The sequence below is a fragment of the Palaemon carinicauda genome, chromosome 7 (assembly GCF_036898095.1).
Source record: "Palaemon carinicauda isolate YSFRI2023 chromosome 7, ASM3689809v2, whole genome shotgun sequence".
In the NCBI taxonomy this organism is placed as follows: Eukaryota; Metazoa; Arthropoda; class Malacostraca; order Decapoda; family Palaemonidae; genus Palaemon; species Palaemon carinicauda.
In genome coordinates, this window is record NC_090731.1 from 168,922,808 (window position 1) to 168,949,965 (window position 27,158).

Below are 27,158 nucleotides of genomic sequence, written 5' to 3' on the forward strand. Positions count from 1 at the left end.
CCAGACGCGGTAACTTCTCCAAGGGCTAAGTTGACTCCACGCAAGCCTTCGAGGCAGGTTCCTTCACTCCCCCAGACTTTCTCTCATTCCCTGTCGGACAAGTACTTCACGTCCACAGGGGAATCACGTGAGGTGAGACTTTCCCCCATCGCACCAATGGAGGAAACCTCTCCTCGTGCTGAGGTATCTTCTCAGGTGGGGACTGGAAGGAACTTGCCATCTTCGTCAATGTTAAGAGTCCTACATCCTTCCCAGGAAAGAATCTAAGGACTCTAAAGACATTACCAAAGTCCTCTGTATGGACTAGGACGGAGCCAACTAGCCACTCGGAGAACGTCCGCTGCAAGTCCTACGTCAGGAGGAGAACAGCAAGAGTCAGAACATGCGTTTTGGCAAGTTCTGACTCTAATGAGGGCTCTCAACTGGTTTCCCGACCCAGAGATCCCTCCTCGAGAGGCAAGGACACGGTCTTGGACCATGTATTCGGTACTCAGAAACCCTCCAAGACCAGTGCAGCTCTGCCCTGGTCTCAGGGGGTTAAGAGTGTCAGGGAAAAAGATCGCTGTACAGCTCTCCGAGATGTCCTCCTCCAACCGTTCTAGTGCCACCAAGCTCCTTCCACCTCCTCGCATACAGCAGAGGAGGTACTTCAAGATCCTTAAGGAGCCTTGTTTAGCTCTTCCGCTTCGCCACTCGTTGGAAGAGCTTACCAGGGGAGTCCCTCTTGAGAGACTCTCCAACCAGCAGGTCTCATTCTCGGCAACCGAGATCCTTAACCAGGAGATAGTTGCGAAGTGTGCTATGCAAGCCACTTCGTGGCTCGACATCTGGTTAGGGACCTTAGGTATCCTGATACGCTGTGAGACTTCTCCAAAGAACGTACCAGGAAAGCTATGGAGACGTTCCTCCTCTCAGGCACTCGCACGATCGAGTTTCTGGCCCACCAAGTCTCGAACTTGTGGGCAAACACCATCCTGAAACGTCGGGATGCGGTAGCTGGGAAATTCCATCAGAAGGTCCCTAGCACAGAGATCAATAGGCTCAGATATTCCTCTTTAGAGGGATCCATCCTGTTTGAGCCTAAGGATGTGGAACTGGCTGCTGAGAGGGGGAGGAAGTCCCATCAAGACTCCCTCCTTCACAGGGCTTTAACATCTAAGCCCTAAAAGCCTCCAGCACCACAGCAGTCCCGTCCAGCCAAGACCGCTAAAACGACGACAGCAGCGAAGACCGTGGTGTCTAAGCCCTTTCCTGTCAAGGATAGGAAAGGCAAAAAGTCCTCCAGGGGAGGCAAGAATCCTAGAGGGAGCAGCCGAGGCCGCAAATGCTAGGATAGGCAGTCCCCCTGCATGTCCACCAGTGGGGGGGATGCCTACAAAGTTGCTCAGACAGGTGGAAGCAACTTGGGGTCGATTCCTGGCCGATTTCCGTGATCAGTCAATGATATCACGTCCTGTTCATAACATCTCTACCTCCCCTGACGACGAAGCTAGTGTCATTGAGCTCCCTTGCCACGGGATCGGCAAGGGAGCAAGACCTTCGGGCAGAAGTCCAGACCCTGTTGAAGAAGGGCGATCTCCAAGAGGTCCTCGACAAATGTTCAGGCTTCTTCAGTCGACTCTTTCTTATAAAGAAGGCGTCTGAAGGCTGGAGACCAGTCATCGACCTCTCAGCTCTGAACAAGTTTGTCAAACAAACTACGTTCAGCATGGAGACGGCGGACACGGTCAGACTAGCAGTAAGACCGCAACACTTCATGTGTACACTGGACCTAAAGGACGCGTACTTCCAGATCCCAGTCCATCCGTCTTCAAGGAAGTACTTAAGATTCAGCCTAGACGACAAAAATTACCAGTTCAAGGTGCTGTGCTTCGGTCTCTCCACAACACCAAGTTTTCACCAGTGTTCACCCTAATATCTTCGTGGGCACACAGGATTGGCATCCGTCTCCTCCTTTATCTGGACGACTGGTTAATCCTAGCAGACTCGGTGTCATCCTTTCTTCAACACCGAGACAAACTTCTGAGACTTTGGCAAGATCTGGGGATCATGGTAAATCTCAAGAAGTCCTCACTGCTTCCCACTCAAAAACTGGTATACCTAGGCATGATTATAGACACCAATCTCCACAAAGCCTTCCCATCAGACGACAGGATAGCAAGGCTGAGGAAGATCGCAAGTCCTTTTCTCAGGCGAGAAGAACTTCCAGCCCAATCGTGGTTACATCTCCTCGGTCACCTTTCATCGCTGGCTCGTCTAGTTCCCAACGGTCGCCTCAGGATGAGAACCCTCCAGTGGCCGACTCAAGTTCTGGTGGAATCAAGGTTACGAATCCCCGGACGTCTGGATCCCCATGGAACCTGCGGAACTCACGGACCACCAGTGGTGGGTGGCAGACGAGAACCTACGAAAAGGAGTGGTTCTTCTCATCCTTCCCCCGGATTTGATGCTGTTTTCGGACGCTTCAAAGAAAGGGTGGGAACCACGTGCTGCACCACACGACCTCAGGCCTTTGGTCATTCAGAAAAGTATCTCCATATAAATCTCCTAGAGATGAAGGCCGTCTTCCTGGCCCTTCAACAGTTCCAACAGTACCTGGCTAGTCACTCAGTGGTGGTGATGAGCGACAACACCACAGTAATGGCCTACATCAATAAACAAGGAGGTACTTTTTCGCAGCAACTATCCCATCTAGCAATAGAGATACTGAGATGGGCCGAAATCCACTTGATACCACTATCGGCATGCTTCATTCCAGGCATAAGGAATGTGCTCGCCGACAATCTGAGCAGAGCATCTCAGATAGTGAGTACCGAGTGGTCTTTGGATCATCTAGTAGCCAACAAAGTCCTGACTTTGTGGGGTTCTCCGACTGTGGATCTTTTCGCAACGGCTCTGAACTTCAGGCTCCCGCTGTACTGTTCCCCAGTCCCAGACCCCAAGGGTCTCTGACTAGATGCTTTCCAACAACGGTGGGACAACATCGACGTTTACGCCTTTCCCCCGTTCTGTCTGATGAGGAAGGTACTCAACAAGACCAGAACATCAGTCAATCTTTCAATGACCCTCATAGCTCCACTATGGCATCATGCGGAATGGTTCCCGGACCTTTTGCAACTCCTAACGGAGCTACCAAGAGAACTTCCTCCACGACACAATCTTCTCAAACAACCACATGCCAACATCTTCCACAAAGCCTAGGTTAAATACGACTTCACGCCTGGAGACTATCCAGCATCTCCTCTGTGAGAGAGGATTTTCCCAACAAGTTGCTGTCAGGATGTCTGGACACCTGCGAAAGTCTTCTGCAGCAGTCTACCAGGCAAAGTGGTTGGTGTTGTGGAAGGGGTATCTCTCCACTCGATGCCACTATTCCAACAATAGCGGAGTTCCTCGTGTATTTGCGTAAAGAAATGCGCATTTCAGTCTTGGCAGTAAAAGGCTATCGCTCAACCGTAAGTCTAGCTTTCAGGCTGAAAGGAATGGACATTTCTTCATCGCTAGAACTTTCTCTACTCATACGTAGTTATGAACTTACCTGCCCTCAGTCGGAAGTGAGACCTCCCCCATGGAACCTGGTTCGAGTTCTCAGGTCTCTTAAGAGACTTCCCTATGAACCATTACGCCAGGCATCAGATCGCCACCTAACCTGGAAGACGGTATTCCTGCTAGCTTTGGCCACGGCCAAGCGAGTCAGCGAACTTCTTGGTCTCTCGTATGACATCGCTCATTCAAGGGGATTGGGGAAGGTAACGTTCAGCTTTGTCCCTGAGTTTATTGCTAAGACTAAGAATCCTGGAGTGGCGGATCCTCGATTCGACTCCTTCCGGATTTCTAGTCTCCGTTCTGTAACAGATGACCCAGACCATCTCTTACTATGCCCAGTAAGGAGCTTGAGGCTATACCTCAAAAGAACAGCTGCAGTCCGTCCTCATGTGCCACCACTATTCGTCAGCACTGGAAGGACTAAGAGGAGGGTCACCAAGAACACCATCTCTGCATGGATTCGTAGGGTCATTGACCTGGCCTTGAATCCAGATCCTCCTCCGTCACGTTGCCCTAGAGCACATGATGTCAGGGGCATAGCTACGTCCCTGATCTTCAAAAGAAATTTCTCAGTGAAGCAGGTTCTTCAAGCGGGGGTGTGGAAACGTCAAACAACGTTCACAGCCACTACCTGCAAGATGTGACACACAGGAGGCTCGATACGTTCTCTATCGGGCCTGTGGTGGCTGCACAGCAGCTGGTTTAAAACCTCAAGCTACTTATTGGACAAGTAGCAGAAGGTTGAGGACATTGTTACCCGGTTTTAGTCTGCATGAATGAAAAGGTTTGACTGGCCCTTATTCTTTTCTTCATCATCCCCTCTCTTAGGGAAAGCAGCATCCTGGGTTCTCTGCATAGCTGACCTCAAACCACTGCAGGTAAACCATGCTTCCTTGTGTTCATAGTATTAAGATTAATACTGTTACGTCCCCATACCCTAACGAGGTGGTATTGGGAAAGTCCTAGTCTACAAGTTTCCATCTAAAGAACTTCAGAACAACTTCCTAGGACGAGTCACACTTCTTCATACCTTCACACACTGCTTGTGTAGGCCTCAGTCCTTGCGTAGCAAGGTTCTAGCGAGGTGCAGGGACTCCGTATTTCTTGGGTGCTTACACACTCAAATAACGAGCCCCCGGGCAAAGCCAAAAAGCCAGACTGGCTGGGACGTCCACCCTTCCAAATGGGTGAGTCACCCCTATTAAATGGCGTGGTTTGTATTCCAGTTACGGGACAAATGACAAATTCGTAGATAATTTGTATTTTTCCTAACTATACAAACCTTAGCTATTTAACCAAACTTGCCTGCCAGCCCTATCCCCCTTGAAGTCCTACCTCCAAGCAAAGTGAGTTCAAGCACAGGTGTGTGTGAGGGGGAGTTAGCAAGCTACCTTCCCCTACCCCCGCTAACTAGCGGTGTGGGTAGTAAACCCTCATTAAATTTTAATGGATCGTCATTTCAGCTTCGCCGAAAGTAATACCCCTATTAAATAGCTAAGGTTAGTATAGTTAGGAAAAATACAAATTATCTACGAATTTGTTTTTTTTTTGCTTTATCTAAATGTACTTGAAAATTAAATAAAAGGTATCTTACCTTAGAAATCATCCCATTAGAACTTTCGCATTTCTGGTTTGCATAAGGTTGGCTCGCCATTGAACAAAGGATCTGCAGTAATACAGCATTTATACCATATACTGGTAATGTTGCGGAATCATTAGAAAGTTTAGTGTGAAGTTTCAATCCAAATTTAATCATGTAAAATTACATATGTAGAAATAATTAACTTCATTGACTCTGGTATGGTTGAGCCACGCTGATAAAACCTCAGAGATTTACCAAGTTATGTTACTTTGCTGAAGCTTGGAATGCAAAAAAATATTAGGATGATTAGTAAGCCATTGACAAATACTAGATACAAAGGTATATGAAGTACACATTTAACAAAACTAATTAACTTGCTAAAATCAAACCTACAACCCAGGATTACAGTATTTACTATCTCATGATTCTTCATCTCATGTGAGGTGAGGATGTTTTCTCATTAATCCCACTGGATTCGCAACTACTCGAATACTTTATCCACTAACATATGCAAAAATTTTCATTACTAGTACTGTACCTGTCATCTGGCCTACATTTCAATTTAATCCAATCTATTACCTATTGAAGGGCTAAAAATTTATTCCTTTTGTGATTTTCAAAACCAATGCTTTAGAAATCTCAATTCCAATTCCCTTAACCAAATTTGCCAAACTGTAGTTTTTACTATATAACATCAACTTGTGCAATAGAAAAATATTCAAGTTGTAAAAGAACCTCATACAATCATGGAAAAAGCACAAATCGGAATTTTCTACCAAATGAGATAAACCTATATAATTCTTCAGGTAAAAAAATAATTTATTAGTTTCTGTGTATACAGACCTTTCATTCTTTAAGAAATTTACAGATTTAAAAGCCTTGGATTGGACATAGCAGTATAGACTGTAATTGTTCAACCAAAGGCAAAAGTGAAGTGTCCAACAAGAAAGTTGGCGGGGTTATTCGCCTGAGCTTACCACCTATTACTTACTTAGCTACAACCCTTGTTGGAAAAGCAGGATGCTATAAGCCCAGGGGCTCCAACAGGGAAAATAGCTCAGCGAGGAAAGGAAAAATAAAATATAATAAGAATAGCATCTACATTAAAATGAATATTAACTATATAAACTATAAAAACTTTAACAAAACAAGAGGAAGAGAAATTAGATAGAATAGCGTGCCCGAGTGTACCCTCAAGCAAGAGAACTCTAACTCAAGACAGTGGAAGACTATGGTACAGAGGTTATGGCACTACCCAAGACTAGAGAACACTGGTTTGATTTTGGAGTATCCTTCTCCTAAAAGACCAGCTTACCATAGCTAAAGAGCCTCTCCTAAGAGGAAAGTAGTCACTGAACAATTACAGTGCAGTAGTTTAACCCCTTGGGTGAAGAAAAATTGTTTGGTAATCTCAGTGTTGTTAGGTGTATGAGAGAGGAGAATCTATAAAGAATATGCCAGACCTACCACCTATAACTACCTTATTAACAATTTCAATGGTCGTTCCAGCTCTGCTAAAGGCAATTCCCTATCCACTCACATATGATTACGGGTATGATCATTTGCAGTTATCCACTTTTACCGAGTGTAGGTTGTGACCTCCTGATAAAGGTGGCCAATTCTTTGAGGAGCAAGAAGGCCAAGTCTTCTCTGGCATTATTCTTAGCAAAGCCCCTGACAATGTTGGAGAAACTATTTATCATTTTGCGGTCTTCATCAAATTTGCTGTTCGGCTGGATCTTCTGGGTATACACCCAAGGGAGTATGCTCCATGCAGGGAGAACTCCGATTGATATTGTGGTATTGTTTTCATGGTACGTGGAGTGGGGGGTAATTGCTGCCTGTGCTAGTAGCTTTTCTTGCAGATTGCTGAAGACGAGTAACCTAAGAAAGGCTTGGCTTTCCTTAGGTCTTCCAGATAGACTCTCAATGTCTTTTTGAGGGAGTGGGTACCTAAGCTAATTTGCTCACTGTGTTAGTAGTGCCAGTGACATCAGTGGTGACGCCAGTGCCAGCTGTGTCTTTGGCCACAGTAGTGATCACTGCAGTATGCCAGAAGCCAAGAAAGCAGATGAGTAAGTTACTAAGAAGGCTTTTGTCCCAAGGAAGAGGAAGTGGTAAGGGGGGAAGGGCTTCTCAACCTGGCTGATGGATGCGAAGTGGACTTTTTTCAATTGCTGTTTGTGCAACATTTAAAAATGTACCTCTGGTTGATGTTGAAATCCTGGACATGAATGTAATTTACCTTCACATGAGACTTCCAAGTGGTTAAGAAATTAACAGTCTCCCTAAGTCATCTCTTTTCAATTGGTGGTGAAGGGTATCAATGTGAAGTTTCAATAGATCCAAACTGTAGCGCAACATTAAATGCGTAACTGGCTTCTTTTGGGAGATCAATCTATCCTGAGGAAATGTTATAATTCTTTTATTCTACAATGTTTTGAGTGTTGTTCTGCCTGGTCTTCAGCTGTTGACTCTATTCTTAATTTGTTGGACAGAAACTTGTGGTCTATAAAATTCTTTATCCCTGATGGGGATATTAATGTCCTACATGCTTGATACTCTGGTTCTTTTTGTTGGGCTTCTGCCAAGGCATTGTAATCCAATCTCAGGTGAATGGCGGCCAATGTGTTTCTTGATGGGGCATCGCCAACGGGATTAATTTTCCCAGGAAGTGTTGATGTTCTCTGGCACATCATGTATAAGGTCTTTTTTGCACATTTCATAAGTTTTTCATAATTCAGACCATCCTTTGCATTAAAATTTTCCAAGACTGCACTTTCCCATAGGTGGTACTGAACTAGGTAAGCGGTTGATTCCAGGTCTTGCCTTTTCCATCATAAGACTTAATACTTCACTGTACACACAGTATTCTAGAGGTTTTATTCCAGCTGTGACTAGTTTATTCCAGCTGTGACCAGATTGTGAAATTAACTTCCTAATCTGGTGGTTGAATCATGGAACTTCAGAAGTTCGAAGTAGTTGCAAATGCTCTCTTCTTGAACAGGTTGATATAAGCCTTTTCCTATTTTATATATGGCTGATCTCTTTAATGATGTTACTGATCTTTATATGAGAATAAAATAAATATATTTTTTGTTTATTTGTTACTTCTCTATTTCCTTTCTGCACTAGGCTGCTTTTTTTCTTGGAGCCCTTGAACTTGTAGCATTCTGCTCTTCCAACTACGGTTGTAGTTTGGCTAGTAATAACAATAACTATAATCTGAAATAATGGTGGAAATCATATAAAAGTAGACAATTATTCCATAAAAGAATCAAAAGTTTGATCTAATCCCAGTTTATGTATTTAGCTCTTACATCAATATTCTCAATCAGTAATAGCCTACACCTTAATCTCCATACTGCCAAAACATGACAACAAAAGAATAATACTCTGCTCTAAATTATCCTCTGAAAAATTAATCCCTTCCTACACTTTTTACTTCTTGCCATGTACCCTTTTAGTCATCAATTAGGTATACTGTAATACTCCCTAATTAGTTTATCTGAACAATTGGAGCATTTTTAACACTGAACTACTTGTAGCCTACAAGGTTTGCAATACTAAAACTTAATCACGGGTCACAGGGTATGAGGCCCTATATCTAATAATAACTATAAACAAAACTTGATAATCTTGAACTATTAAACCATAATAAAGTTAAGACAACGCAGGGAGAGAAACTGAGGTCGGCACTGTTCTATGGACGAACCAGACAAAGTTAGTCATGTAGATTGACTAGTTCACATGGACCAACAGACTAGGCTCAGTTTCTCCCTATCTGTTCTGGAAAGGTTTATCAAGGTTTAAAAGGGGGAAATTTTTGTCTTTTCGAGGTTCGAGGTCAAGTTTGTTACATGAAAGATTCATTGGAATAATTCACTCCAAGTTTGTACTTGTAGATATTAGCGATGTTACTCACATGAAACATTCACTGAAAAATGTTGATGAAGGAGAGGTCTAATTGGTGAGGGACCTATGGTCGTGATTCAATCATGCCCCTGTTTTCTATACAGACACTCAAAGAGTGAGCGAGCTAGGTTTATTCCTGGCATTCCATGCATCTTTTTTTTTTTTTTTCTCTGGTATATTCAGCAATAACTATGCCTTAGAAATGGTGCTAGAGGAGCATTTCACGAAGCGACACAGGTCAAGCCTAGAAATAAATTTTTCCTTCGTCAAAATCCCTTTTCTGTAACCACACAACTGTGATATTATGACAAAAGATTATGTATTGAAACAGTTTCTTTTTACAAAAAGTGTATTATTTACAACAAAACATACATAACTTGAAACTTACCTGATATTGTTACATAATATGAAATACATCTAGCTGTCAAATGAACAAATTTCATTTACTGTAAAAAATCTGGCTCTATAAAGAAAATCTACTTAAAAGATGTTACATATTGTATTCTTTACGCTGTTAACCTCATTCAGTTTTTTTTACTGAACTGCTACATTTGCTTCTTTTATAGGTTGCTCTTGAATTTCTATGTATTCCTTGTGATTTATTTTGAACTGCTCTTTAGTTGGAGGTGAACGGATAACAACCTGAAAAGATTAAAATATTAACACAAAAAATTCACACCAATTATTTTTACTTGTCATTATGGATGAAAGATTACGGCAGCAAGTTTCCATCGGTAGACAGCAACTAGGATTCATGAAGGGGCTTAGTACTGTGGATGGTATTTTCGCTTTGAGACAAATTATGGAAAAGTACAGAGAGAAGCAAAAGGTCTTGCATATGGCCTTTATAGACCTAGAGAAGGCATATGACAGAGTACCACGACAGGAAATATGGAGATGTCTCAGGGGGAGAGGAGTGATGGAGAAGTATGTCAGAATGATCAGGGAGATGTATAGAAATGTAAAGACCAGCGTCAGATCTACAGTTGGAAGAACAGAAAATTTCCAAGTTGGAGTCGGGCTACATCAGGGATCTGCTCTAAGCCCACTCCTGTTTAACATCGTCTTGGATGTGTTAACAGAGGATGTCAGGGAGGAGCCACCATGGTGTCTGCTCTATGCAGATGATATAGTCTTGGTAGCCGAGAACAGGGAAGAACTGGAGGGGAAACTAGAAAGATGGAGATATGCCTTGGAGAGTAGAGGTTTAAGAATAAGCAGGAAGAAGACAGAGTATATGACAACCGAGATGGATGGCGACCAGCAAACAACGATCAAATTAGGCGGAGGAAACATCAAAAGGGTTCATAAATTCAAGTACCTTGGTTCGGTGATCGACAATGGGGGGAACATGGAAGAGGAAATTAACAACCGGATTCAGTGTGGTTGGAACAACTGGAGGAAGGTGTCTGGTATCATATGTGATAGGAAAGTCCCTATAAGATTGAAGGGCAGAGTGCACAAGGCAGTGGTCAGACCAGCAATGACATATGGATTGGAAGCAGCACCCCTAAAGAAAACAGAGGGTAGAAAGTTGAACGTAACCGAGATGAGGATGCTTAGGTGGATGAGTGGAGTAACCAAAAAGGACAAGGTTAGAAATGAACATATTAGGGGTACAGTAAAAGTCACTGAGGCAGCAAAGAAAGTGCAAGAGGCAAGGTTAAGATGGTATGGCCACTTGATGAGAAGAGAAGGGCAACACATGGCAAGAGAAGTGATGGACGTGGAGGTGGATGGAACACGAAGGAGAGGAAGACCTAAGACCAGGTGGAGAGATTGCATTAGAGATGATATGAGGGAGAAGGGAGTATGGGAGGAAATGACACAGGACAGAGGGAGATGGAAGAGACTCATTAGAAACGGCGACCCCGAATAGGGATAAAGCTGGGAAGAAGAAGATTATGCAAGTAAATGGCTAAAAATTAAATAACTGGGATAAACTGTATTTAAAAGAAGGCAGAAACACTTCTAGGCATGGGGCATCCTATATGACAGATCAAAGACAAAATATGTGTTAATCTAAGAAATTGAGAAGGGGAACTTAAAAACCTTTAAAGGTTGCTCATGAATGGCAGAGGCAAAAGACTAGCATAGTCTTGGAAACAGAAATTGATATTATAGATGTTATCTTCAACAGAAACAGTGGTTATTTGCTATTTCTGTTACAATATCCATTTCGTCATCTGAATGTTTTGACCTCAGTGTGTGTTGAAAGGCAGAGGCAAAGGACAGGGCAATGACCTACAGACTGACCATATAATGTATACATATGGTCAGTGGCCAAGACCTCTCTTCATCCAGCTAGGACCAGGGAGGGGGAGGCAATGGCTGCTGATGACTCAGCAGGTAGACCTATAGGCTTCCCCAAACACTGTCCCTAGTTCACAGGGATGGTGGGGTTGCAGACAATACTAGAAACTATTGCAAGAGGATATTTCCAATATAAATATAGAAGACGTGAAAAACCGGCCTATTTTAGACTTTTTAAAAGGAATAACTTTCAATCTTAGGTTTCAAATACCAGACTGTTATGGCATTAATTGATTTTTTTGTTCTTTTCAACATTTACCCTTTTTTAGCTATGGATGAGTACATTATACTTTTACCTCTATTGAATTTTATTTTCTTCAGTGTTTTTATATTCTTTAATTTTTTATATTTTTTTTATTTATTCAATTATCCTATAATGATGACTTATTTTGTCACTGTTTTCATATTATGAAATTGTTATTTGAATTTATATTACTCTTCTAGTATAACGGATTACTTTTATTTTCAAATTTTGCTATCTATCAGTTCCTGGTTAAATATATTTTACTCTCCTGTAACAATGATTTCAATTTTTCCATTTTTTTTTTCACATTAGTTATTAGTTTCTTTTACAGGGATTTTTCCTGGGGTGCTAATTCATCTGGGGGATACTTTCCACGGTAGATTTCTTTCCCGGGGATTATTTCTTTCAGGAGAGTTTTTCCTGCCACCCCTTCTGCCACCTACCTCTAATACAGCTAAGGTCATGTCAAAAAACTCTTGGCAAATGCTATTACAGTGACTCCCTCACTCATGTGGATCGGGCATCAGGCTATCAGTGTTGAACACCAAAGAGCAGTCATAAATTTGTTGCCCTGCCATTTCATTGTCTGCAGAAACCTCCTTTTGCCATAATTCAGAAAAATAACAATTCTAAATTCTAGTTGATGATCATAAAAAGCTGCAACAAAGCAAAACTTGTATACTGTCCAGTATTTCGTATGTTAGTATGATTGCTAGTACATTTTCATTAGTAAAATAAAAACTCTAAAGGTCAAGTGCATGTCTCAATGAGTGACATGAATATTGCATTTCTAAACAAAAATTCCCATAGAAAGGGAATTTCTAATGAAATAAAATAAACTTTTAAACCATTAATTATAATTGTATTAGTTGACTTTGTAATTTTTACTGTACTTACCAAAGTTAACAAGTCAGTTGATTTTTTCTGTTTATGTTTCCTAGTATGTATGGCTTTCAAAAGACTGTCCAAGTTTTCTTCTAGCTGCTCATCTGACAAACTCAGCTGAAAACATTAAAAAATTCATATTTGTAGCGCATTATGAGCATTCTAAAACTCTTAGCAGAAAGCAAAATAAAATGATTGTACCATTGATCATATCTCAAAATGACACAACTTGAATAACACAGTGTTATTTTAGCATTTTTATTTCAAACCAGCGAGTCCTCAAATAATTAGCTAAGCTTTATTATTACGGCAGATCTTGCTAGACAGCCTTATAATTAATTAGCTAAAAGCTATTATCATGGCAGATCTTGCTAGACAGCCTTATAATTAATTAGCTAAAAGCTATTATCATGGCAGATCTTGCTAGACAGCCTTATCAGATTTAATTAATTTTTTTTAAAACTCTCTTGAAACAAATACTGTAGTGAACTCAGGAATGCAATGAAGAATCCTAAATCTTCACTCTTCTTGTGTTCAATTATAAATTCATTTTTTTTTTAAGCTGAACAGCATTGTTTCTCACTGTCTGAAGGAAAATGGTGTCCTTTTGGCTCATGTGCTTAACAGTAAGCAGAGCAATGACAAACTGCATCTTTCTTATTCAAATATTAGTAAAGCTAAACAATGTTAATCCATTAACGTGTCCCTGTTGTCATGTGTATATTTCACTTGGCAGAACCATAGCTCAATGATTTGTAAAACCTGAATTTAGTTAATAACAAATGATTAATTATATCCAAGATCTCATTGCTACATAAGCAGAATTATGAAAAGCTACTCATTTTCTAAATACTGGGTGTTACCTGCTAAACTTCAAGAATTGCTATTAGTCTTCTTAGCTTGTTCTGAACCTGTACTGAAATTTGTGAAAGCAACTGTACATGGCAGTATGCATAACATATTTGCTAAACCAATCCATCAGCATATATTCAAGATATCACTTTAAAATGAAAAATTACTAAGACCGTGTTGTGAAAGATAAAAATAATAATGTAATAGAAAACTTATTCAAATCTTGTACAGCCTTCTGCAATTACACAAAATGCAAACACTTGACTTTACAAAATGAATATACATATCTTTTTATCCGAAATAAAATAAGGCAACATTAACTACATAACCTAATTCTGACAAAAATGTAAAACTCTCTACATTCCTCAAAAAAATTTAGCATGAAACACCCTTTATCGCTGTCAAATTTCTCACAGCGATCCACCATGGAACATTCTTTTTCTCTGCACAGCTGTGCATATCATTTTCCACTGGCATTCCGAGTGAACAAGCGCTTCATCAAAAGTTGACATGCCTGACTACCCAGGAAGATAGCAGTAACAACCAAAATCTAAATATGAAAGAAATCCTAAAGCCACACAGACATGAACGAAGTAGGTCTTGCTAAACAGTTCAAAGGAAAATTAAAGGTTGTCTATAACACAGATATCTATATGTTTAGCCAATTCTCCATAACCCTGAGGCAATGGATAGATATATTGATCAAGTGGGTTGTTAGGTGCTTCTTATGCCTTGATATGGAAAATTCTTGTATTTTAGAATAGGTTGTCAAATCTCTTCCTTTGCAAGAAGGAACAACAAATGAACTCAGGTAAAATTCCTTGATATAGAACTAATACAGATTAATATAGACATCATAGACCTAGAATTCTACTCTATACCAACCCTTCCAAATGGTACTTCGATAGTGCCGAAGTCTGGATAATACTTGTTTTTAGTAGCTTTGTACTCCACACCATATAAAAATCGATCTATGATGGGCATAATGTCAGGGCCTGCTGTGCCTGCAAACAAAATAGATATACAGTAATTGAAAGAGGAACTATTGCTAGAAATTAAATTTTGACATTATAGTATTTAAATCAGGTTTTAAAAAAAGCTAATATCAAAGAATTAAGTTGAATACAGTACAAGCTTATTGGTAATAAATTTCTTCAAATGGATAGGATCATTCTCACAAAATTAATTAATGACTTGACAGAAATTTTAACTCTTTTTAGCTATGCTTATTAATAAAAATTTCAGTTGAACTCTGTACAGTCTACCTATATTTTTACTTGTTTATTTATTCTAGATAAAGAACTAAACACCTAATGTACCTGTCAACTATAGCTTATAGTGGTACTAAATTCTATCAAAAAGGATTAAGACTGTTTAGCATGAAACACTTGAAATTAGTTACCAAATAGTGCTGGGTAGAGTTAGACAACACCCTTTGTTGGTTTGATATTGGTGAATTCTACAACTAGCGGGGAGGCTCTGGAATACCATAAAGCCATATCTATAAAGTATCTAGATTTGCTGGCTTGATATTTGTGACCTATTATTGGCAAGAATACTCTAGAATTTTATAAAGCAATATTTATGGGTATCTATTCACAATTATATAACACTAATTAGGGATTTGGCCTTCACAAGACAAAAAAGCAATTTAGTATGGTAATATACAACTAACTAGAGGGGTACTCCGTAGAGCACAGACCTCCGCCACGTTAGCTTATTTCTCAACCTTGACCTTAACCGTACATACATACATATACATATACCAAGGCACTTCCCCCATTTTGGGGGGTAGCCGACATCAACAAATGAAACAAAACAAAAAAGGGGACCTCTACTCTCTACGTTCCTCCCAGCCTAACAAGGGACTCAACCGAGTTCAGCTGGTACTGCTAGGGTGCCACAGCCCACCCTCCCACATTATCCACCACAGATGAAGCTTCATAATGCTGAATCCCCTACTGCTGCTACCTCCGCGGTCACCTAAGGCTCCGGAGGAAGCAGCAGGGCCTACCGGAACTGCGTCACAATCGCTCGCCATTCATTCCTATTTCTAGCACGCTCTCTTGCCTCTCTCACATCTATCCTCCTATCACTCAGAGCTTCCTTCACACTATCCATCCACCCAAACCTTGGCCTTCCTCTTGTACTTCTCCCATCAACTCTTGCATTCATCACCTTCTTTAGCAGACAGCCATTTTCCATTCTGTCAACATGGCCAAACCACCTCAACACATTCATATCCACTTTAGCTGCTAACTCATATCTTACACTCGTTCTCACTCTCACCACTTCATTCCTAACCCTATTTACTCGAGATACACCAGCCATACTCCTCAGACACTTCATCTCAAACACATTCAATTTCTGTCTCTCCATCACTTTCATTCCCCACAACTCCAATCCATACATCACAGTTGGTACAATCACTTTCTCATTATTCCACAACTTGGTCATAGCTGGAATAAAACTTCTAGAGTACTGTGTAGTATTGAGCCTCATGATGGAGAAGGCCTGGCAATTAGAATTAACTGCCTGCCTAGTATTACGGACAGGATGGAATTGTCCAGGAAGATCTGAATGTAAAGGATGGTCAGTGTTTTGAAAAATCTTATGCAACATGCATATTGAAATAATTGAACGACGGTGCCAAAGATTAATATCTAGATCAGGAATAAGAAATTTAATCGACCGTAAGTTTCTGTCCAACAAAATAAGATGAGAATCAGCAGCTGAAGACCAGAAAGGAGAAGAATACTCAAACCAGGGTAGGATGAAAAAATTCAAACACTTCTCCAGAATAGATTGATCACCGAAAATCTTGAAAGACTTTCTCACAAAGCCAATTTTTTGTGCAATTGAAGAAGACACAGACCTAATGTGTTTCTCAAAAGTAAATTTGCTGTCGAGAATCACACCTAAAATTTTAAAAGTCATACAAAGTTAAAGAAACATTATCAATACTGAGATCTGGATGTTGAGGAGCCACTGTCCTCGACCTACTTACAATCATACTTTGACTTTTGCTAGGATTCAACTTCATACCCCATAATTTGCATCATGCACTAATTTTAGCTAGATCTCTATTAAGGGATTCAGCAACCCCAGATCTTCATTCAAGGGATGGAATTGATGCAGAGAGAGTAGCATCATCTGCATATGCAAAAAGCTTGTTTTCTAGGCCAAACCACAGTCATGTGTATATAGTATGAAAAGTAATGGGCAGAGAACACTACCCTGTGGAACACCAGATATCACACTCCTATACTCACTATGGTGCCCATCAACAACAACACTTTGAGATCTATTACTTGAAAAATCAATAAGAATGCTAGGAAACAACTCACCCACTCCAAACTGTTTGAGTTTGAAAACAAGGGCCTCATGATTAACATGGTCAAAGGCAGCACTAAAATCAAGGCCAACCATACGGACTTCCTGACCACAATCAAGGGATTTCTGTACAGCATTGGAGATTGTAAGAAGGGCATCACATACTCCAAAGCCTTTACGAAAACCAATTGCAAACTAGGGAATAGATGATTACCTTCGGCAAACCTATTAAGACGTTTTGTCAGAAAACATTCTAAAACTTTAGATAATATGGGAGTTATGGAAATTGGGCAATAATCAGTTGGACTTGAGCTACCACAAACACATTTACATACAGGAGTAATATTAACAATTCTCCAACAAGTGCTAAAAGCTCCTCTTCTTGCTAACTTGCGCAAAATAACAGATAACTTTGGAGCTAAGAAATCTGCAGTCTTTATAAAAAACAAAGGAAAAATACCATTTGGGTCTACACCTCCATAAGCCTCAAGGACCACCAACATGGCTTTAATTTCACGAGATCAAAAAGCTAAACTAGTCAGTTTATCCTCAGGAAAACTGGAATGAGGAAGTTCAAGTTTTTCATTACTCTGTTTACTGTCAAAAACATCAGCCAAAAAGGTTGCCTTTTTCTTTGGACATTGAGTGACTGAGCCATCTGGTTTAAGTAAAGGAGGAACTGTTGCATCTACACCAAAGAGTGCAGATATAAGGATAGACCACCATTTATGTTCCTGAGTTGTACCAGAAAGGGTTTCTTTTATGGTTAAATTGTATTCCTTTTCAGTTGAAGCATAAAAATAGTACAGAGATGGCCAAAATGCCAGAAAAAAAAGAAGAAAGAAAATGAACATGTACAGAAGATCAAGTATCAATGAACAAGAACAAAAAACTTAATTCTAGTTGGGTTAAGGTAAGACAGGATGTGACAGAAGAATGAATAAATTTAAGAAATATAAAGATCCAAATGAACATAAAATTAAAACCAATAGGGACCAAAAGAGGATAAATGAGAATTTTGGGAAGGGTTACTGGATACAACAACAATGTCACTTTCAGAGGATTTTCTGGTAAGAGGCCAGACTGGCAACCGTATGAACACGGTACGGCATATTGGTACTTGTACAACTGCTGAGATTGGACCTGAGAAGTCACCTATTCTAATCCCTATTGTGCTAATGCTTAGGAAGACCTTGGCCTCTGGGAAAATCAAAGAGAGTGGGAAGATCTAGGTCATAGAACAGTCTCTGTTTCAGATGATCTCGAGCCTTGAAAGACCTCTGGGCTGGAGTGATGTGAAGGGACAGGCAACAGTTGTACTAGTTCCCTGGTGACCCAAAAATAAAAATTGGATAATGGCAAGTATTAACAAAACCTGTCTCACAATTACAGTTATCAGGAAACACTTCATATGAGCTTCTTCCATCAATATCCCTGATATAGCATTTATTCTAAATGAAAGAAAAAACATAAGATTAAAAAAGCTAGTCAAGGACATCAAGAGTGAGGGTTGCTCACCTGTTGGGTAGCCATCTATGTTTACCTAATTAAAAGTTTAAATGGCTGTATCCACCTTAACTGAAGTCCTACTCTAATTAACCCTTTTACCCCCAGGCTCTTTGGAAATTTCCAACCCTTAACCCCCAGGGGGTTATTTTTTTCCCAGCACATTTTGTAGTATGATTTTTTTAAATTGCTCTAACAGCCTTAATTTTTGTCATAGAGAGGTCAGGTTGGTCTCAATCTCTTGGAAAATGCCTGAATTTTCCCAAAAAATTATAAAAAATATGAAAATTTTTTATAGCATTTTTTTGCAAGGACGTACCGGTACGTCCATGGGGGTAAAGGGATGGGTTTTGTGAAACGTACCAGTATGTCCTTTGGGGGTAAAAGGGTTAAAGGACAATTGTTTGTATTCATGCAGGAACAAAACAGAATCCAGCCAAAATCTTTATTCCCAAAAAATGTTATTTTGATAATAAAATAAATTTTTGAATATACTTACCCGGTGATTATAATAGCTGCAACTCTGTTGCTCGACAGAAAACTCTAAGGTAAAACTCGCCAGCGATCGCTACACAGGTTGCGGGTGTGCCCAACAGCGCCATCTGTCGTCCAGATACCCAGTACTCAATGTAAACAAAGACTCAATTTTCTCCTCGTTCCACTGCGTCTCTATTGGGGAGGAAGGGAGGGTCCTTTAATTTATAATCACCGGGTAAGTATATTCAAAAATTTATTTTATTATCAAAATAACATTTTTCAATATTTAACTTAACCGGTGATTATAATAGCTGATTCACACCCAGGGGGGTGGGTAGAGACCAGCAATATATGTTTACATTATTATGAGCTAAGAATTTTTATTTCATTTTAGAAGTTATCAAAATAACAAAAACAAAATAAATAGGTACCTGGTAAGGAAGTCGACTTGAACAATTACTCTGCCTTTTTAAGTACGTCTTCCTTACGGAGCCTCGCGATCCTCTTAGGATGCTGAGCGACCCCTAGGATCTGAAGTATCAAGGGTTGCAACCCATACAACAGGACCTCATCAAAACCCCTAATCTAGGCGCTCTCAAGAAATGACTTTGACCACCCGCCAAATCAACCAGGATGCGAAAGGCTTCTTAGCCTTCCGGACAACCCAAAAAACAACAATAAAAACATTTCAAGAGAAAGATTAAAAGGTTATGGAATTAGGGAATTGTAGTGGTTGAGCCCTCACCCACTACTGCACTCTCTGCTACGAATGGTCCCAGTGTGTAGCAGTCCTCGTAAAGAGACTGGACATCCTTAAGATAAAAAGACGCGAACACTGACTTGCTTCTCCAATAGGTTGCGTCCATTATACTTCGCAGAGATCTATTTTGTTTAAAGGCCACGGAAGTTGCGACAGCTCTAACTTCATGTGTCCTTACCTTCAGCAAAGCTTGGTCTTCCTCACTCAGATGGGAATGAGCCTCTCGTATTAACAGTCTGATAAAATAGGATAAAGCATTCTTTGACATAGGCAAAGATGGTTTCTTTACTGAACACCATAAAGCTTCAGACAGGCCTCGTAAAGGTTTAGTTCGTTTTAAATAGAACTTGAGAGCTCTCACAGGGCATAAGACTCTTTCTAGTTCATTGCCAACCATATTCGATAAGCTTGGAATATCGAACGATTTCGGCCAAGGTCGAGAAGGCAGTTCGTTTTTGGCTAGAAAACCAAGTTGTAGTGAACATGTAGCCTTTTCTGATGAAAATCCGATGTTCTTGCTGAAGGCATGAATCTCACTGACTCTTTTAGCTGTGGCTAAGCATACCAGGAAAAGAGTCTTTAAGGTGAGATCTTTCAGGGAGGCTGATTGTAGCGGCTCGAACCTGTCTGACATGAGGAATCTTAGTACCACGTCTAAATTCCAACCAGGTGTAACCAAACGACGCTCCTTCGTGGTCTCAAAAGACTTAAGGAGGTCCTGTAGATCTTTATTGTTGGAAAGATCTAAGCCTCTGTGACGGAAGACTGATGCCAACATGCTTCTGTAACCCTTGATAGTGGGAACTGAAAGTGATCGTTCTTTCCTCAGGTATAAGAGGAAGTCAGCTATTTGAGTTACAGAGGTACTGGTCGAGGATACAGATACTGACTTGCACCAGTTTCGGAAGACTTCCCACTTCGATTGGTAGACTCTAAGGGTGGATGTTCTCCTTGCTCTAGCAATCGCCCTGGCTGCCTCCTTCGAAAAGCCTCTAGCTCTAGAGAGTCTTTCGATAGTCTGAAGGCAGTCAGACGAAGAGCGTGGAGGCTTTGGTGTACCTTCTTTACGTGTGGCTGACGTAGAAGGTCCACCCTTAGAGGAAGAGTTCTGGGAACGTCTACTAGCCATCAAAGTACCTCGGTGAACCATTCTCTCGCGGGCCAGAGGGGAGCAACTAGCGTCAACCTTGTCCCTTCGTGAGAGGCGAACTTCTGCAGTACCTTGTTGACAATCTTGAACGGTGGGAATGCATATAGATCTAGATGTGACCAATCTAGGAGAAAGGCATCTATATGAACTGCTGCTGGGTCCGGGATTGGTGAGCAATATATTGGGAGCCTCTTGGTCATCGAGGTTGCAAAGAGATCTATGGTTGGCTGGCCCCAAGCGGCCCAAAGTCTCTTGCATACATCCTTGTGGAGGGTCCATTCTGTTGGAATTACTTGTCCCTTCCGACTGAGACAATCTGCCATGACATTCAAGTTGCCTTGGATGAACCTCGTTACTAGCGATATGTTTAGACCTTTTGACCAGGTGAGCAGGTCCCTTGCGATCTCGTACAACGTCAGTGAGTGGGTCCCTCCTTGCTTGGAGATGTACGCCAAAGCCGTGGTGTTGTCCGAGTTCACCTCCACCACTTTGCCTTGAAGGAGAGACCTGAAGCTTTTCAAGGCCAGATGTACTGCCAGTAGCTCCTTGCAGTTGATATGCATTGTCCTTTGACTCGAGTTCCATATTCCCGAGCATTCCCGACCGTCTAATGTCGCGCCCCAGCCTACGTCCGATGCGTCCGAGAAGAGAACGTGGTTGGGAGTCTGAACAGCCAGGGGCAGACCCTCTCTGAGGCTGATACTGTCCTTCCACCACGTCAGGCAAGACTTCATCTTCTCGGAAATGGGGATCGAGACCGCTTCTAGCGTCTTGTCCTTTTTCCAGTGAAATGCTAGGTGAAATTGAAGAGGACGGAGGTGTAGTCTTCCTAAAGACACAAACTGTTCCAGGGATGATAGCGTCCCTATCAGACTCATCCACTTCCTGACTGAACATCGTTCCTTCTTTAGCATGTTCTGGATGCATAACTGGGCTTGGTTTGTTCTGGGGGCCGACGGAAAAGCCCGAAAAGCTAGACTGTGAATCTCCATCCCTAAATACACAATAGCTTGGGATGGGACCACTTGTGACTTTTCCATATTGACAAGGAGACCCAATTCCTTGGTCAGATCTAGAGTCCACTTTAGATCCTTCAGACAGCGACGACTGGAAGAAGCTCTGAGAAGCCAGTCGTCCAAATAGAGGGAGGCTCGGATGTCCGCTAAATGAAGGAATTTGGCTACATTCCTCATCAGCCTCGTAAACACAAGAGGAGCTGTGCTTAGGCCAAAGCACAGGGCTTGAAACTGGTAGACAACCTTTTCGAAAACGAATCTCAGAAAAGGTTGGGAGTCCGGGTGGATGGGGACGTGGAAGTAGGCGTCCCTTAGGTCTAAAGAGACCATCCAGTCTTCCCTTCTGACCGCTGCTAGAACCGACTTTGTGGTCTCCATGGAGAACGTCTGCTTTGTGACAAAGACATTCAGCGCACTGACGTCTAGCACCGGCCTCCACCCTCCTGTCTTCTTTGACACCAAGAAGAGGCGGTTGTAGAATCCTGGGGTTTGATGGTCCAAGACTTTGACTACCGCTCCCTTCTCTAGTAAGAGAGACACTTCCTGTTTCAATGCTCGTCTCTTGTCTTCCTCTCTGTACCTGGGAGAGAGATCGATGGGAGACGTTGCTAGAGGGGGTTTTCGTACAAACGGGATCTTGTACCCCTCTCTGAGCAACTTCACAGATTGTGCATCTGCGCCTCTCTTTTCCCAGGTCTGCCAGAAGTTCTTGAGTCTGGCTCCCACTTGTGCTGTCTGAAGAAGCTGGCAGTCAGACTCTGCCCTTAAAGGACTTGGTTCCTTTCTTCTTTCCTCGTTTCCCTTCGGCACGAGCACCTCCTCTGCTGGAGGCTCTGTCACGAAAGGGCGGAATAAAACGGGACGCTGGAGTGTCCATCCTTGGTCTAGCTGACAAGGTAGGCAAAGGGGTGGCTTTGCGAGCTGAGGACGCAACAAGATCGTGAGTAACCTTCTGTATCAAAGAAGCGGCAATTTCCTTAATCAGGTCTTCTGGAAAAAGGCACTTGGAAAGAGGAGCAAACAGAAGTTCGGATCTCTGGCATGGTGTAACTCCAGCTGAAAGGAATGAGCATAGGTTTTCACGCTTCTTAAGGACTCCGGACACAAATGATGCAGCAAGCTCATTTTAACACTTCCCACTGTACTTTTGCACTTCAGCTCCTTCACATCCGCCATAAGTTGATTACGGTCACTAGCAAGGGACTCAACTCTCTCACCCAGAGCTTGGATGGCACGCATCATATCAGCCATCGAAGGTTCCTGAGTGCCAGGAGGGGGATTAGGAGCAACCACTACAGGGGAAGGAATAGGTTGTGGGGCATGAGGAGAGGAAATATCGATAGAACGAGAGGAACTTCTCCTAACTCTATCTCTCTCTAGCCTACGTGTATACTTTTGGAATTCGATAAAATCGAATTCCGAAAGCCCAACGCACTCCTCACACCGATCTTCCAATTGACAGGTTTTATCCCGACAATTGGAACAAACAGTGTGAGGGTCGATAGAAGCCTTCGGAAGACGCCTTGAACAGTCCCTAGCATTGCACTTCCTAAATTTTGGGACTTGTGAAGGGTCAGCCATTTTGAATTGGTCAAAGGGGAATTCAAAAAAACTATCAAAAAGTCATCAACAAAGAATCCGTTATCAAAAAGAGTTCAAGGATTTGTGAAGAGAAACCTTGCACAGCGAAAGCTCAAAACTAGAATAATGTACTTCACCAATTAGTTGTGAAAAAACTCCAGTTTAGCAACAGCGAGTAAGTACGTCTTGTCGTTAGCACGACAGAGAGAAAATTGAGTCTTTGTTTACATTGAGTATTATTATTATTATTATTACTTACTAAGCTACAACCCTAGTTGGAAAAGCAGTATGCTATAAGCCCAGGGGCTCCAACAGGGAAAATAGCTCAGTGCGGAAAGGAAAAAAGGAAAATAAAATATTCTAAGAGTAACAACAATAAATATCTCCTATATAAACTATAAAAACTTTAACAAAACAAGAGGAAGAGAAATAAGATAGGAGAGTGTGCTCGAGTGTACCCTCAAGCAAGAGAACTCTAACCCAAGACAGTGAAAGGCCATGGTACAGAGGCTATGGCACTACCCAAGACTAGAGAACAGTGGTTTGATTTTGGAGTGTCCTTCTCCTAGAAGAGCTGCTTACCATAGCTAAAGAGTCTCTTCTACCCTTACCAAGAGGAAAGTGGCACTGAACAATTACAGTGCAGTAACCCCTTGGGTGATGAAGAATTGTTTGGTAATCTGTGTTGTCAGGTGTATGAGGATAGAGGAGAATATGTCAAGAATATGCCAGACTATTCAGTGTGTATGTAGGCAAAGGGAAAATGAACCGTAACCAGAGAGGAGGATCCAATGTAATACTGTCTGGCCAGTCAAAAGACCCCATAACTCTCTAGCGGTAGTATCTCAACGGGTGGCTGGTGCCCTGGCCAACCTACTACGTCCTCCTACTGGGTATCTGGACGACAGATGGCGCTGTTGGGCACACCCGCAACCTGTGTAGCGATCGCTGGCGAGTTTTACCTTAGAGTTTTCTGTCGAGCAACAGAGTTGCAGCTATTATAATCACCGGCAAAGTTAAATATTGAAAAACTACTTTTTCTTACCATTATTAACATTGGGAAACTGTTTCCTTATCAAGCCCCGAATTGCAACAAGCTCAGGCAAGATGTCCAGCTCAGAAATGACGTATTGGAATTCCGTTAAATTCACTTCATCTTTCTGTCAATGGAAAAATTGATGCCAGGTTAAAATATTTTCTTAATCTCAAGATTCTAAGCACTAATATACTGTAGCGTAAGTCACAAATATTAATTACATAATCCCTGTGGTTTCAATGATTTTGACTTACAACATTTTATGGATACAATAAACTCCCATAAATAAATTGAATAATTTCTGTTTTTTTCATTTCAACATTCTATATTTATGTCCTTTATTTGTTTTTTAGTCCTAGTTATGTTTCCATGCCATAAAGTGCATTTCTAAGTCCTACATTATGACTTTAATATTGCAATAGCATAAGTGAGTGACTTTGCATTTACTTATAGTACAGTACCTGTACATGAACTTGTACAGTATATTCCGACTTAAATCAAAACTTAGAGTACAACACAATGTAGGAATGGATCTCGGCTGTAACAGAAGGCTGCAAAAAATCAGCCTCCTGCCATCTTCATCACCATTTTGTGATGTTACGTCTAGCGATCTGCTGCAAAAAATACTGTTTCTCTGTGTGACTAAAAAGACCGAATTGTTTTACTCACAATTAATATTCCGACTTTTACAACTTGTTTCATTTTTACAGGGTTAGAGAGGGCATTAAATCTCAATATTTGTTTGCCTTTTGCACTTTACCCCTGAAATCTCATATCTGCAACGGCGGGGATGCTCCATCGCGCAACACTAAGACACCAAGAGACACAGGAACACAGAGGAAAGGATAGGGAATGAACACGTGGGTATCGCGTGGGGACCGTGTGGTAGACACAAAGGGTCGCACTGGGTGAAGAGAGCGCAGCGAGATGATAATCACGTCGCGATCAGAAACTTACTGAGGAGCGCGACCTGAGCAAGCATGCTCTCCGACCCCGGGTCGCCTCAGGGCGAGTATCACTCCGCCTGAGGTTAGCCCTCATAGAAAACGGGAATAGGGTAAACTACTCAAAATTCTAGCCGGTTGGGAAGAGTTCCCAGATACTCCTAAGAGAGTAGTTTGAGGTAAGTACTGTTAGGAAAAATACAAATTACTTAAAATTTGTGATTTCCTAGAGTTTCTGAGCTATATAACTTGTCTATGTCCTAATTCCTGACAAACTGTATAACTTTCCTCCATTATATTCTACTTTACAATATCTTGACATGTCTCAGAAACATCCTTCTTTATAATTCTTTAGATGATTTTCGCAATAAATGTCAATCCTTCTTCCTAAATCAAGTTGGTCAAGAATTAATGGTTTTTCTAATGTACACTACAGAGAAATGGTATTATGTCTTCAAAGACTTTGATTCTATATACCAAATGAAGGATCTTATTTATAAGATCAGCAATCTATTTTCATTTCAATAAACTTACTGATACCAATTTTTCCTATTTTCCTTTTACAGGCTTCACAGCATCGTAAAATGTATTGCCAAGATGGCTATCTAGGTAAATGTAATTCTCTATTCCTTATTTATCATCCTCCCTCTCTCTACTCTTAGCGTATAGACATTTTAAATGTGTTCCAATTCTTAGCATTTCTGACAACACAATTTCTTACCTTTAAAACAAGGCACAGTACAATATAGAAATAATAAGACGCCTGATCCGGTACCAAATGTAACAGTATGCAAAGTAAAGAAAGCATTAAAAGGCATGAAAAGAGGCAAAGCAACAGGAGAAAATGGCGTAACAATTAATATAATAATAGATGGGGGATATTTCATAGTAAAAATGGCTGGATTCTTCACCAAAAATCAGCAAGAATTTTCTATACCTACAACTTGGAAGAACTTTATCATTATACTAATTCACAAAAAGGGAGACACAAAACACCTGAAAAATAACTGCCCAATAATTTTATTCTCCGTAATATATAAAATATTTACAAAGATCATATTAGGCCGAATAGAAAGACAGCTGGACTTTAATCAACCAAGAGAGCAGGCAAGCTATAGAAGTTGGTATTCAACAACTGACCATATCCATGTAATTAATCAACTAATGGAAAATCAAGAGTATGAAAAACCACTACGTATAGCATTTATAGACGATGGGAAAGAACTTGATTCTGTCAAAACAACAGCAGTAATGAAAGTCCTTCAAAAACAAGAAATGATAGAATCTTATGTTACGAGACTTGAAGATATCTATACAGGAAGTACAGCAATCTGAAAAACTACATAAAGATAGTGAGCATATTCTGATTGAGAAAGGAGACAGGGAGACCTCATCTCTCCTAAATTACTCACAGCATGTCTAGAATAAATTTTCAAGAAGGTAGGAATCAATATTAATGGGGAATACCTTAACAACTTAAGATTTGTAGAGGACATAGTTGTGTTTAGTGAATCATGGGAGGAATTTCAAAAGATGATAGAAGATTTGAATAAAGAAAGCAGATATGTAGGACTGAAAATGAATATGATTAGAACTAAGACAATGATCAACGAAAATGCAGTGAGACTACAAATAAGCGTTATGAATGAGCCTCTGGAGATTGTTAATGAATATACGTACTGAGGACAAACAGTAAAAGTTTCCCCAGGACAAGAGACTGAAATTAAAAGGAGGATAAGCATGGGATGGAGAGCTTTTGGTAAACAAAATGAGATTATGAAAAGTAAAATGCCACACTCTCTAAAAAGAAAAGTATTTAATGAGATGGTCCTAAAAGTATTAACTTATGCATCAGAAACTTGGAGCCTTACTAAAGCCTTAGAAAATAAGCTAGTTACAACTCAAAGAGCTATGGAAAGAATAATGATGGGAATAACACCAAGAGACAAAAAAAAGAGCAACATGGATATGAGAACAAACTTAAGTAAAGGATTTTCTAACTTGTAAAAAAAAAAAAA

At 40.9% G+C, this 27,158-nt stretch overlaps 1 protein-coding gene across 1 annotated transcript in view; it reads right to left on the minus strand.

Annotated features, from left to right (window-relative positions):
• Nucleotides 1–9,234: 9,234 nt before the first annotated feature.
• The window catches only part of mRpL1 (mitochondrial ribosomal protein L1), a 36,419-nt gene continuing 18,495 nt past the window's right edge, over nucleotides 9,235–27,158 (minus strand). The window contains exons 6-9 of the mRNA XM_068377130.1: nucleotides 24,206–24,320; nucleotides 14,223–14,341; nucleotides 12,498–12,602; nucleotides 9,235–9,685 (exon numbers count right to left, since the gene is read on the minus strand). Of these exons, the coding sequence (XP_068233231.1) occupies nucleotides 9,578–9,685; nucleotides 12,498–12,602; nucleotides 14,223–14,341; nucleotides 24,206–24,320 (447 nt within the window). The 3' untranslated portion in view covers nucleotides 9,235–9,577. The remainder of the gene's footprint in view (nucleotides 9,686–12,497; nucleotides 12,603–14,222; nucleotides 14,342–24,205; nucleotides 24,321–27,158) is intronic.